Source organism: Pleurodeles waltl, chromosome 4_2 (genome assembly GCF_031143425.1).
Source record: "Pleurodeles waltl isolate 20211129_DDA chromosome 4_2, aPleWal1.hap1.20221129, whole genome shotgun sequence".
Lineage (NCBI taxonomy): Eukaryota > Metazoa > Chordata > Amphibia > Caudata > Salamandridae > Pleurodeles > Pleurodeles waltl.
In genome coordinates this window covers 558,113,973-558,128,761 of record NC_090443.1, presented here as the reverse complement: position 1 = coordinate 558,128,761, position 14,789 = coordinate 558,113,973, and the positions used below count along the sequence as shown (strand labels likewise).

Genomic DNA, 14,789 nt, shown 5'->3' with positions numbered 1-14,789 from the left:
ATGGTTGTTGCTATTTGACCAGGGCTCACACCCCAGTCAACCAACAGTACTATAGTTAGATACGCCTCTAGAAGAGGGCAGCAGTGTCACAGATGGAAATGAAGAAGAGTGAGGAGGAATACAATGTGGTAGCTAGATTCAATTTCAGGATCAAGTAATAAACCATGTGTATTCCAGTTCGGGTGTCTATCAGTGAAGTAGACTTGCGGGGTTTGATCTAAAGGACAGAAGTGTGAGGCATTTAAGTTTCACTGTAACAGCACCTGCTGGAAAACCTAAAGACCAGCATCATGCATCGTTGCCCGGAGGCCAATGTAAGCTTTTAGTTAAGACACAGTAATACCTAATTGTTAGTATTCGATCAGTAGTTAATTTATTATAACTAGAGTCTGAACATTCACATTTTAATGGCTCCTCTGAAAACAAAGAGATCAGTGACTGTGATTTTTTAAGTAAAATGTTCCATAATTTCTTACATTATACCAAGAAAAAGAATCCAGCGTGTGATTTGGTGTATTTAGGGATATATATTTGAAGTATAATATTTGGTCTGGTGTTATGCTGTCATGTGTGACATGGTTTTCCTGGTAACACATATATGTCCCATACAACCCCGCCCGATTGTATACTAACATAAACACACTAATTCATTACATTGTTAATTTGACAGTTTAAGGGACCAACTACATGTTTAAATTGTATTGTTAACCAATGTGAACATGATTTTAACATCAGTTGTGTTAACAAAACAGAAAAGTTGTTCTCTGAAAAGCTGTAGGGTGAAGTATGGTGATTGCACAACAAGGCTATCATGCCTTTTACAGACCTGACTCTGAAGGAAGCAAAAAGAGATACATTTGCTTGCTTCGTCTGCTTCTGCAGAAAGTGCATTGTCCATGTTCGGAACTGGCTACCCGAGCTGTGCGGAGGACCCTACCACCAACTAGGAACCCAACATGGCCAAGTAATTGAAAGGCTGAGAGCATTTATGCAAAACAGATTAAAAATATAGGTTAATAGAGTAGGGTTGTGTTTGAAATGTTTAGTTTTATAAAGACTGTTGAGATTTTCGCAATAATTACCATTATTTGGATATGGATGATTAATATACATTACCATTATTTGGATATGCATGATTAGTATGCATTACCAACATTTGGATATGCATGATTAGTATACATAGAAGGCTTATTATATAATTGTATTTTGTGTATCCCCAATAAGAGTGTATGTCTATCTTTGTAAGAACCTTTGTGGGGCTCTCTTTTACAACTATTCCCAGCAGATGGGAGGTCCTATGACAGGGGTGTCTGACTCCTAACTCGTTAGAAAGAAAAGAGAGGCGCCTGCCATTCTTCTTTTCTCCGAGGGAAGAGGTAAGTCTATTTCCTCTTGCAACTTAGGAGGACTAACCAGGTGTGCCCCCGCCCCTTAGTAAAGGAAACCACAACATTTCAGTCGAAACACTTCATGTTTATTATGGAAGAAGGGCAAGGGTCATACCATTAATACGTATTGAGTTTTGCAGAGAAACTTGAATTAATATTTTCTATAAATTAGGAACGGGTAAGGATTCTAAGATGGAGCAGAGGTCACACAGCCGAGTCCTTCTTCTGTTGAAGGCAGCACAAGATGCAATCAGGGGCACCTGACAACCTGTTTGGCGTATTCAAAGTCTAGATAACAAACCGCACAACGGTTGCAAGTAAGGGAATACAGTGCAAAGGAAGATACTTCTTAAGAGTGTCAGGCGATTTGACTAAAATTACCTGTAACATTTACTACATTCCTCGTAGGTAAAGGTTGTTTCCCTATTGGTATGGCCGCTGTGAGGATGGCTGGTAAGAGAACCCATCCCTGCAGATTATTATAATATTCATTTTAGTATTGTTGATAATGAACCGTTTCTGGCTGAACCAATATTCTCCGGCAAGCAGGCATGGTCCAACCTATTGGTGTGTGATGCATTGAAGACGCATTGTTTTTTATTCAAAATGTATGTTTATTCAGCGTTAATATTAGCCTTAATAGACTTGGCTTACCATAACCTCTTTCTTTTAGGTTCATGTGAACGGCCCTACTTTAAAAATGTGGATATGTCGTTTAATAAACCTCATTATACAGGACAGACTGTATCCTTCCGCTGCCACCCTGGTTTTTCCACTCATGAAGGACAAGAGGCTGGAGTAGTAGAATGCCTTTCAAATGGACGGTTTTCTCAAGTGGCGTGCATTCGTAAGTAATTTAATATTTCTAACAAACGATTTGAATAAGGGACCATAAATACATTCCTAAACTACTAGCTTACCGAGCAGTGGCAGCTGATGTCATATGCATCAGAATCCGATCTGGCCCACAACTGTCACATCAAGGGAAGGTGACAACATGAACTAATTTCAGGCCATCAAAATGGTTACGAGTAGCAACATGCACACTGTGCATGAGTGGAGAGTGATTTGAGCCATCGTTCACTACAGTGTGCACGATAGGAAGGCACAGCATTTTTAACCTCGCAATGGGAAAAGTAATTTGTTGGGCTTTGTCTCTGTCGCTTGTCTAAGCCTAAAAGACAGGCTGGCATTCTCACTCACACAATGTGGTCAATAGTACCTAGATGCACACTGAGGATGAGTGAATGAAAGGCATTTAAGCTATCATTCACTACAGTGTGTACAATAGGAAGACACAGAATGTTAAACCGTAGTTTAATGCGGAATGTTTGTTTTTTGCTGTGAGAAAATACACTTGCTAATCTTTGTCTCTTGCGCTCTTGTTATGTGTATGTGCCTAAAAGACAGCCTGGCATGCTCACTCATTTAATGTTGGTAGTAGAATTTGGACCTGAGTTTAGCAGAATTAATGGCATCTATACTCTGCCTCTTGTATACTGCTACTAACTTACCCTGGCAGACTTTAATGCCCTCTTAACCACAGTGCTTGGCCATGTCTCGTTCCTCAGGAAAAAGCTTTTGTTTGCATGAACTGCTGCCAGGAAACAGGCACAGTTGCATTTCCTGTTTACTAAGCACCCAGGAAGACCAAGTTACCTGAAGTATGTGGTGGCATTCACCAGATCCCACTCAGCGGGTAGATTGGTGAGACAAGGGTCAGAGCAATGTAACAGGAAATAAAACATTGGGAATGGGTGCTAGGGGAGAGGCTGAGGAGTTTGCATTTGTGCATGTATATGTGTGGGTAGGAGAGAGAGAGAATGCATCTGGATGTTTACTTTTGTATAATACTTTGTATCCATTGCTGATCCTCGTGAAGTAATCATACACTGTACTCCATGTAGTGTAAAAGGCCATTTATTAGGACAGGTTTGCAGTTAGTCAACATTAACAGTATGAACATCACATCAAACATCTTTAATACATAATCCCCTTGTTCACCCAACAATTGTCACTTCTCACCAAGCTTTCACCCCAGCACACCATCTTGTTTCACTCTTCCTTTCACCTTTCACTTAATGACCTCCTTCCATTCCCAGTCTCTTTCTCCCTTCCTTTACCAAAGCCTCCTCCAATGAAGCCTCCTTATTCTATCCAAGGAATCCCATACACCGTCTTCTTTCACCTGTGTTCCCTCCCTCCCAAAGAGTAGATACTCCTGCATCTGACTCTCTACCCCTCAACTTCTGCAAAAGGCCCCTGCAAACTGTCCTAGAATGCCATCCTGTCAAAACAGAACAAACCCCTTCATTGTTTCTTGAACTTTTTGTAGGGTGGGTACATTTCCAAAAATTTCTTCCCCCCGGTAGTGCGCATAAGGAGTCAGGAAAAGGCTGTTCTCACCTCTCCTGGCTCCTTATATCAGCACCCTAGCTCCTGCCCTCACCCCTAAACCAATCTATCCTCTGTCCCTGCCTGCATTTCCTCTCCCCAAAATTTCCTGGGGGAAGACTAGGCTGCACCTTCTGGTTTCCCCAGGACCCTCTATCATGAAGTAATCATACTCTGTACTCCATGAAGTGTAAGAGGCCATTCATTAGAACAGGTTTGCAAACAGTTAATCAAGCTCAACAGTATTAACATAACATCAAACACCTTTAAAAAGTAATCCCCTTGTTCGCCCAACAATTCTCACATCTCACCAATCTTTCACCCCAGCACACCATCTTGCTTCACTCTTTCTTTCACTTAATGACCTCCTTCCATTCCTAGTCTCTTTCTCACTTCCTTTACCAAAGCATCCTGCAATGAAGCATCTTATCCTGTACATGGAATCCTGCACACCCTCTTTCTTCGACTGTGCTCCCTTCCTTCCCCCACCAGGGGTGGATAGGCCCGCATCTGACTTGGAAACCCCCCCATCTACTGCCACCCAGGAAAACATCAAAGGGCGATTTACTCCCTCCCCTCATACTGTAACACACCAATTCATTGATATACATCCCTTCACCAAGTCATCTTGTTCCATAAGTGCTAAGCACATCCCTTATCTCCAACATATAATAAGCATTGCCCAATATGAAAGATGTACCACAACTGACCTAAAAGACCCGCAAACCTCTGTTTGTGTTACATGTCCCATTGCATATGTTGCAGTTAGGTTAGCTCCAATAGCTGGACCAAATCATTCTCCCCCAGATGTATTAAGCGCATGTCTGGTAACCCCTCTATAACACCAGAGTCCCTAAAAACTGCAACAGATTACTCCCATCTCATCTCTCTCTTCCCAAACCACAGCACTTCATGTCTGCTGCTGGGCAATCCCAGGTTCTGTCTGTAAATCTGCTGGCCCACATACTTAGCTGCCCAGTGAACAAACATATGTCTGACCATTCAAGTAACAATCTTACATAATCTAGGACAGCTCACACACCGTACGGTGAAAAAGAAGAATTAGTGTTTATCACGCACCTCCCCAACCTTCAAGCAGAGCAGTCAAATCTTCATTTCGTCACATAGTGCTCACAGCACCTCAACCTCCACCTGCCTATCCTACAAATCTGAGTCCAATTCCATACCAGTTGCACAGCTGCCAGAGCTTCCCCAATCAGGAAGGAATGAGTCCCAAAATTGGCAGGGTTCTGACCCAGTTTTTGCAGGGCAGTACTTCCAACAACTGAAAAGCAATAACCCTCACTCCCCGTTCAAGACAGACTATTGGCTCCTGTCTGCATCCTGGCTACTCCTGAAACCATCACCATTCGTTCACCGGACACACTTCCCCTTGACCTCCTTCTTGCAACCATATCCACTTGCCTCTCCCTGCCTGGTTTGGCTTGGATTTCCTCAACCAAATCCCTAGTTGACCCTGCTCCAAGTGACACCCCTGACTCACGTAAAGACTCCGACAACTCAGACACCCTGAAAGCTCCAAAAAAACACCCATATCATGCACAACTTGTACAATGCCAACTCAAGCCTGTCATAGCAACAATCTGGCAAACATGTAAGAATTGCTAAACGAAAATCAAAAGTAACAGTCTCATGCTAATTAGTCCCTCCCGGACCCCTCTCCCTACCCCACTCTTTCAGAAGCTAAACAATAACTCTTCCTGGTAGACTTTGCTAAAGATATCTCCACCAGTCTAATTACTCTCAATACCCCCACGCCCAAATGTCTGCAGGTACAGATGTCTTACTGTCCTCTGCTCCTGGTGCCAGAATGTGAAATCGTTGCAACTGTGAACGGGATAATGAATCAACTGTAGACATAATAGCATGAATAGTCTCAACTATCTCAGAACCCTCAAATATTGTGCTTTTTGTCTGTTAACCAATTCCCCCATGTTAGACCTGACAGCCTTAGGGTGCTCACCCCTAACTTTTTGCTTGCCTCCCTCCACTTTTTAGATACTGTTTTTGCTGGTTTTAAGACTTTTCGCACTTTACCACTGCTAACCAGTGCTAAAGTGCATATGCTCGCTCCCTTTAAACATGGTAACATTGGATCATACCCAATTGCACTATTTAATTTACTTATAAATCCCTAGTAAAGTGCACTATATATGCCCAGGTCCTGTAGATTACATTTTACTAGTGGGCCTGCAGCATTGATTGTGCCACCCACTTAAGTAGCTGCTTAACCTTATGTCAGGCCCGGCATTGCAAGGTCTGTGTGTGCAGTTTCACCGCCAATTCGACTTGACATTTATAGGTACTTGCCAAGCCTAAAACCCCCCTTTTTCGACATATTAGTCACCCCTAAGATATGCCCTAGGTAACCTGTAGGGCAGGGTGCTGTGTAGGCAAAAGGCAGGACATGTACCTGTGTAGTTTACATGTCCTGGTAGTGTAAAACCCCTAAATTTGTTTTTACACTGCTGTGAGGCCTGCTCCCTTCATAGGCTAACATTGGGGTTACCCCCATATACTGTTTGAGTGGTAGCTGCTGATCTGAAAGGAGTAGGAAGGTCATATTTAGTAGGGCCATAATGGTGATACAAAATCCTGCTGACTGGTGAAGTTGGATTTAATATTACTATTTTAGAAATGCCACTTTTAGAAAGTGAGCATTTCTCTGCACTTAAATCCTTCTGTGCCTTACAATCCACCTATGGCTGAGTTCAGTTGACAGCTCCCTTGTGCATTCACTCAGACACACCCCAAACACAGGATACTCAGCCTCACTTGCATACATCTGCATTTTGAATGGGTCTTCCCGGGCTGGGAGGGTAGAGGGCCTGACACTTACATGTCAAAGGACAGTAGCCTGACCTCACAGAAGGACTGCCACACCCCCTACTGGGACCCTGGCAGACAGGATTGAACTGAAAGGGGACCTTGTGCACTTCTATGCCACTCTCTGAAGACTTCCCCACTTCAAAGGCACATTTGGGTATTTAAACAGGGCCTCTGCCTCTACCAACTCAGACACTTCTGAACAAGACACTTCCTGGAGACAAAAACCTGAACCAGAACCTGCACCCTGCCAAGAAGAACTGCCTGGCTGCCCAAAGGACTCACCTCTCTGCTTTCTGTGAAGGACTACTGCCTTGCTGTTACCCTGCTGCCTTGCTGCTCTCTGGCAGTGGCGAGGAGTGCTCTCCGAGGGCTTGGATAGAGCTTGCCTCCTGTTCCCTGAAGTCTCAGGACCAAACAGACTTAGGGGGTTATTCCAACTATGGAGGAGGTGTTAATCCGTCCTAAAAGTGACGGTAAAGTGACGGATATACCACCAGCCGTATTACGAGTCCATTATATCCTGTGGAACTCGTAATACGGCTGGTGGTATATCCGTCACTATTAGGACGGATTAACACCTCCTCCAAAGTTGGAATAACCCCCTTAATCTCTACAAGAAGGACGCCCTGTGGGGTGAAAATCGACGCACAGCCTGCAGGAAATTCTGCACAGCCTGCACTGTGGTGAAAAATTCACTGCACGCCAAACCGGAACAACGCAGCTGGACTTTGCAGTGAGACGATCGATGCAGCGCCAGTGTAGCGACTGGAAATTTGACACATGGCCCACTGAATCGACACACAGCCGAGCCGGAATGACACATCGCGACTTTAGAGAGGAATTGATGCAGCACCTGCCGTGCGGTAGAAATTTCCACGCAACGCCCACCGGATCAACGCAGCCTCTGTGACTTTGTCCTGTTAGCGCCGGAAATCCACGCATTGTCCCCCGGGTGTCTGAAAACTCCGCAACCCACAGAGGATCCACGGCGAGAGCCGGAAATCTACACACAGCCGTCCCTGCGTAAAACCTAAACAATGCATCACAGTGTGCAGCCTGAGAAATCGACGCACACCTCCTTGTTTTCTACGCATCTCCTCCTCTGTGGTTCTTTGCGGAGATTTTGAACGCAAACCAGGTACTCTGTGCTTGAAAGAGACATTTATTGCTTTTGAAAGACTAAAGACACTTTATATCAATTAAAAGTCCAGTTCTAAATTTTAATGGGCAGCTCCCGCTCCTCCTCTATAGACCCTTCTTTAGCCTGAATGGCCCTATGCAGCAGCTTTAAAACTTCCACATATTCATGCTTCTATTGTCACGTACTGCGCTGGACTTCTCACCTCTGGACTTTGGATTGGCGAATACACCAAGTCTTTTACAGGTCCTGGATGCTCCCAGATAAGGGCGACCCCTTCTCGTAGCCACGGTGCCGCTTGACAGGCTACGCCAAAGCAGACCGTACCCTCCAGAAGGAGTCCCAGAGGGAAAAAAAACAACACTGGGGAAAAAACCTCTAACAGGAACTCCTGAAGAAAAACAAGAAAAAACAGGACTTGACAACAGGAAACAAAAATAGGCAATATCCAGGGTACAAGGCAGGAAACAAGGAACAGGCAAAAATATCCCAAGGCAAAAGCAGGAACAAAGAACAGGCAAAAATCTCCCAAGGCAAAATCAGGAACAAAGAACAGGCAAAAATCTCCCAGGGCAAAAAAGCAGGAACAAAGAACAGGAGCGAACAGCACAACCAGAAGGAAGTGTTTGCAACGCAAGGAGGAACAAGACTGACTGACTTATATACTGAGAAAAGGGAAGTGACATCACAGGAAAGGGAAGTAACACCATCTTGGATTGGGAAAAGCCCATAGACCAGTATAGGAAAAAGGAAGTAGTATAAAAGAATACAGAGCATGCTGGGACAACAACACGAAGAAGACAAGATGGACACAACATGGATAGAGACAGGCAAAAAGCCCAACAAAAAACCCACCACCAACAATAAAAGAAGAAAAAGGGCTACATGTAAGTGTAGCGCGCTCGGGAGCGAAATATATGCTTCCCAGAAAGCTTAGTCAAAAAACGCGGGGAACGGCGCTCCGAATATCGGTAGCGCGTTCCACCCGCGAGGACAGAAAGAGACGCCGCGTCAGAGCGCGGCGTTACAGTAGGTCCCCTCCCCGAGGCTCCAGGTTTGTCAGGATAAATGTAAAAAAACAGGCGAACCAAACGGGGAGCATGGACGGAGGAAGCATCTTCCCACGAACAGTCACTGAGGGGGTATCCTTTCGAGTGGACCAAAAACTGTAGTTTGCGTCAAAAAATTCTGGAATCACAGATCTCCTGGACTTCATACTCAGGCTGTCCGTTGATAGAAAGAGGAGGTGGACGTTGGAACTGGCGATGGTAAGGATCAGGGACAAAGGGTTTTAACTGGGACACATGGAAAACAGGATGAACTCTCCAGGTATGAGGTAAGCGGAGACGCACAACTACAGGATTCAGGATGTGCGAAATTCGAAAGGGTCCAAAAAAACGTGGTTTGAACTTATTGGTGGAAAACCGGGATGGTAGAAATCTGGAAGAAAGCCATACCTTGTGGCCCACTTGATACAAAGGTGCGGCTTGCCGATAACGATCCGCCTTTCGCTTCATAGCTTGTTTCGAAGCTAGGAGAGTAGTGTGAAGTAGGCCCTGGATTCGACGGATCTGTCGTGAAAAAGAAGTGACTGCAGGCACAGAAGAGGATGTTCGAGAAACAGTAGTGAAAGTCCTCGGATGAAATCCATAAGTACAATAAAAGGGTGTGGTCTTGGTTGCACTATGTATTGTGTTGTTATAGGAGAACTCGGCAAGAGCAAGATATTCCGACCAATTGCTTTGTGTGGCATTACAGTAACATCTCAGATACTGCTGAAGTTCTTGATTCACTCGTTCAGTTTGCCCATTCGTTTGTGGATGGAAACCCGAGGATAAAGAAATCTCAATGTTAAAGAAGGCACAAAAGGCTCTCCAGAAACGTGATACATATTGAGGCCCTCTGTCCGAAATGACCTCTAGAGGAAGACCATGGAGGAGAAAAATATCTCGTAGAAAAATGCGACTCATTTCTGGGGCCGTTGGTAGTTTCTTCAAGGCTGAAAAATGGGCCATCTTGGTGAATGAATCTACGGTTACCATGATTACTTGGTTACCAGAGGAAGTAGGTAGAGAGCATATGAAATCCTTGGATAGAGTACACCAAGGAGCGGAAGGAACCGGTAAAGGTCTTAATAAACCTGCCACCTTAGTTCGGGGAGTCTTAGTCTGAGCACAGACTGGGCATGCTGACACATAGGTTTCAGTGTCTGTCTTTAGCGAAGACCACCAAAAAGATCGCTGAAGCAGTTCCTGGGTCTTCCTGATACCTCGATGACCGGCTATAGGAGAATCATGGCACATTTGCAGGGCTTCTGTCTGCACTTTCTTGGTAGGTAGGAAGAGAGCATGTTGATGATAGAAGTAGTTGTCCTTCTTCTGCAAAAAAGGAGTCACTTTATCCCATTCTGAAGCAGACAGAAACTGGTACTCGGATTGAATACGTTCTTGAAAAGACTGAGTAGCTCCGATGATCCTGCTAGACTCAATAAGATGTGGGGAGGAGTTCTGGGCTATGTCAGGATATCTGCGGGATAAGGCATCTGCCACTAAATTCTGGGAACAAGGTATGTACGTGATCACGAAATCGTACTGGCTAAAGAAGAAAGCCCATCGAGCCTGACGACTGTTGCGAAGCTCCGAAGACACTGGAGATTACGGTGATCAGTCCTAGCTTCAAAAGGCTCTCTGGAACCCATCAGGAAATGCCTCCATTCCTTACAAGCTACTTTGAGAGCGAGTAGTTCTCGTTCCAGTACAGAATAATTTTGTTCAGCATCTGATAGAATATGCGACAGATAAAAGATAGGATGCTCCAATCCATCATTGTCTTGCTTCTGCAGCAAAACTGCTCCAATAGCTCTGTCTGAGGCATCAGTCACAACGATAAATTTCTTGGTATTGTCAGGATGACACAACACGGGTGCTTGGGTAAAGGCTGTCTTTAATTTTTGAAACGCGTGTTCAGCCTCTTTGGTCCAAATGAAACCCTTCTTCAGGTTCTCTTTCTTAATTGTTTGTGTTATGAAACTTTGTAGGTGGGCAAAGTTCTGAATAAACTGACGATAAATGTTTGATAACCCAATAAAACATTGCGTTTCTTTAATGGACGTTGGAGAAGGCCAATCTAATAGGGCACTGACCTTGTCAGGATCCATGGATATTCCGTGTTGATTAATACAAAACCCGAGATACCTTACTTCAGATTTATGGAACTCACACTTCTCAGGTTTACAAAACAATTGGTTTTTCTTGAGTCTTTCCAGGACTTGCAGGACATGATCTACATGGTGCTCAGGATCACGGGAATATATCAAGATATCATTCAAATAAATGACTACATATTGATTGAGTACATCAGAGAACACTGAATCCATAAATCGTTGAAAAACAGAAGGGGCGTTGGTCAGTCCAAAGGGCATGACACACTACTCATAGTGCCCAAAAGGGGTACGGAAAGCAGTCTTCCATTCATCTCCTTCCTTGATCCGAAGGAGATGATAGGCACCCCGTAAGTCTAATTTAGTAAATATCTTGGCTCCTTGAATGGCATCCAGTATATCTCTGATTAAAGGCAGTGGATATCGATCCTTAATCGTTGTTCTCTGGAGTTCACGAAAGTCCACACAAGGACGCAGATCCTTAGTCTTCTTTGGGACAAAGAAGAGAGGAGCCCCAGCGGGGATGTGGAAGGAGCAATCAAACCGTTGTGTAAGTTGTTGTCTAAATATTCCTTTAACACCTTCTTTTCTTGGTCTGTCAGAGAATACATTCGACCGAAGGGAACGACTTCATCAGGAATTAAAGGAATAGCACAGTCATAACTGCGATGAGGTGGCAAAATAGGATTACTAGGTTTCTGAAAAATCCCGATATATTCCTGATAACAATCTGGAACCCCCTGGATAATATTGATAGAGTTGGTGTTATCCTTAGTTGACTGACAGGACCTTTTTGGAGTCCAATAAGAAGTAGTAGAATAACAATTCTGTTGACAAAATGAAGACGTTAGGGATATAGTTCGTGTTTCCCAATTGATATAGGGGTTGTGTCGAGCTAACCAGGGAATTCCCAAAATCATGATGTGATTTGGTGAGGCTATGAGATCAAAGGCAACGTGTTCTTGATGCCCCCCAAATGTCAAACAAAGAGTGGGAGTTGAGGCCACCACAGGTCCAGAGGTTAATGGAGAGCCATCCACTGTGTGAACCTGCTCAGGGGTTTCTTTAGGAATGCGGGGAATTCCTTTACTAGTAGCCCAGGTCTCATCCAGATAGAGTCCACTGGCTCCACAATCAAGGAGAGCCAGAAGATGTTCTTCTTGATCTTGTGAACTCTGTAACTTGACCGAGAGGATAAACAGGGTGGACATGCTTTCTTTGGAGGAACATATTGAAGGTACTCCCGTCTCCTTCCTCCTTACAGGGGACGGGAGCTGGCGTTTCCCGCAGGCCTTGAGGGACGTACCGGACAACTACGGATCAGGTGGCCAGCCTTACCACAGTATAGGCAAAGTCCCCTTCGTCGTCGTTCCTCCTTTTCTGACTCCGTCAATGGCCCACGAACCAGATCTATCTGCATGGGCTCTTCATGGAGAGGTGGAGAGGCTTCTGATGGACTATCTTCCGTTCGCCGACTGCTAGCACGGAAGGTACCGGGCTGGTATGGAGCTCTAGTTCTACGTCTTTCCATCTTGCGCTCTCGAAGTCTATACTCGATGTTCATAGATTGATCCATTAATTCTTTCAAAGAACAAGCTGGGGAAGAGTGTACAAGCTCATCTTTAATTTCTTCACGCAGGCCTCGGCGGAAAAGGGTTACGAAGGTGCGTTCTACCAAGGAGGTTTCAGCTGCCAGCTGTTTGAAGCGGGTTATATACTGCAGTACATCCTGATTACCTTGCTGAATGTCACATAAGGCTTCTTCAGCTGCTGCTTCTACCCCAGGTCTCTCAAACATTTCTTTGAAAACAGTCAGGAAAGCGGAATAGTTATCCAGGACTGGGTCATCTGCAGAAACCAGAGGAGTCGCCCAAGCAAGCGCTGGACCAGATAAGTCGCTGATCAGATAGCCCACCTTAGTCTTATCCAAAGAAAACTGGAGTGGACGAAAGGCAAAGAAAACCGTCAGGGCGTCCAAAAATTCCTTCATCTTTAAAGGATCTCCGGAATATCAAGGAATAGTAGCAGATACGGGTGGTATGTCCATTGATCGGGAAGACAAGACCTGTTGTAGCGCAGTGTTCTCTGCCCGTAACTGTTGTAACTCTTGGGCTTGTTGTTGGACAGTCTGTCACATAGCTTGAGCATTTTCTGACACCTCTCCCTGTGGATCTTCCATGGCGCTCTCGCAACGCAGAATCTTTTGGCGTTGCAATCTGTCACGTACTGCGCTGGACTTCTCACCTCTGGACTTCGGATTGGTGAATACACCAAGTCTTCTACAGGTCCTGCATGCTCCCAGATAAGGGCGACCCCTTCTCGTAGCCACGGTGCCGCTTGACAGGCTACGCCAAAGCAGACCGTACCCTCCAGAAGGAGCCCCAGAGGGAAAAAACCCCAACACTGGGGAAAAAACCTCTAACAGGAACTCCTGAAGAAAAACAAGAAAAAACAGGACTTGACAACAGGAAACAAAAATAGACAATATCCAGGGTACAAGGCAGGAAAAAAGGAACAGGCAAAAATATCCCAAGGCAAAAGCAGGAACAAAGAACAGGCAAAAATCTCCCGAGGCAAAATCAGGAACAAAGAACAGGCAAAAATCTCCCAAGGCAAAAAAGCAGGAACAAAGAACAGGAGCGAACAGCACAACCAGAAGGAAGTGTTTGCAACGCAAGGAGGAACAAGACTGACTAACTTATATACTGAGAAAAGGGAAGTGACATCAGAGGAAAGGGAAGTAACACCATCTTGGATTGGGAAAAGCCCATAGACCAGTATAGGAAAAAGGAAGTAGTATAAAAGAAAAACAGAGCATGCTGGGACAACAACACGAAGAAGACAAGATGGACACAACATGGATAGAGACAGGCAAAAGGCCCAACAAAAAACCCACCACCAACAATAAAAGAAGAAAAAGGGCTACAAGTAAGTGTAGCGCGACCGGGAGCGAAATATATGCTTTCCAGAAAGCTTAGTCAAAAAACGTGGGAAACGGCGCTCTGAATATCGGTAGCGCGTTCCACCCGCGAGGACAGAAAGAGATGCCGCGTCAGAGCGCGGCGTTACATCTATATTCTTTTTTTTGTCTTGTCAGATATGAGACCCCAGGGGCATCTCTAGGCCCATGTATGGTAGTCTCTTCTTATAACCCACACCCTCCTTGTTCTCCTCATATCATGAGATCCTTTCACATGTTCCGTTTGAACCCCAGTTCCTTATGGCATCTTTCCACTATATGCTTCCTGTGTCTTCTCCTTCCCCTCCCTTGAGTCAGTCAGTTATGCCCCTGCCCCTTCATTTACCCCATCTCCCACTCCTATTGACTTACACACCTTGGTGCCAGTCCCGCCACTTTGCAAGTCCCACACCGACCACCAATTCTTCTTACTTGAAGGTAAGTCTCCAAGTTCCTGCATGTCTTTGCGACTTCTGCCTGCGAGCTTCTGTCCGCTGCCCGGTGGTGCCTCCATCATTCGCTCTAGACCTCTGTAAAACAATAACTGATGGTTCTTTTGCACCACCTCTCCCTGTTTCCTTCGCAATGGCAAACTCATTTCACCTTTGTTGGGCAATTCACCTTCCTCTCCCTCATCACTGCCCTCCTCATAATCCGACCCCAACTCATCCACAGTCTTCATTACGTCACACACCACTGGACATGACATACAACCACTCTTCAATCCAGGCATAGGTTTATCCACCAACGTGGGCACTTCAAGATAAGTACTGGATGACCAAGCCTGAGATGAAGGGAGGGGCGTTATAGACCCCCTATGTCCTCCAACCATCGTCCAGGGGCCGTCATGCACCCAATTGGTACCACCAACTGTCTGACAGCCTCACCCACTGGCATTTC

General features: G+C 45.1%; 1 protein-coding gene across 1 annotated transcript in view; it reads left to right on the top strand.

Moving 5' to 3' along the window:
- The window catches only part of LOC138293098 (complement factor H-like), a 595,692-nt gene that overhangs the window by 122,150 nt on the left and 458,753 nt on the right, over positions 1-14,789 (top strand). Inside the window, exon 6 of the mRNA XM_069232110.1 lies at positions 2,062-2,235. Within this exon, the coding sequence (XP_069088211.1) occupies positions 2,062-2,235 (174 nt within the window). The remainder of the gene's footprint in view (positions 1-2,061; positions 2,236-14,789) is intronic.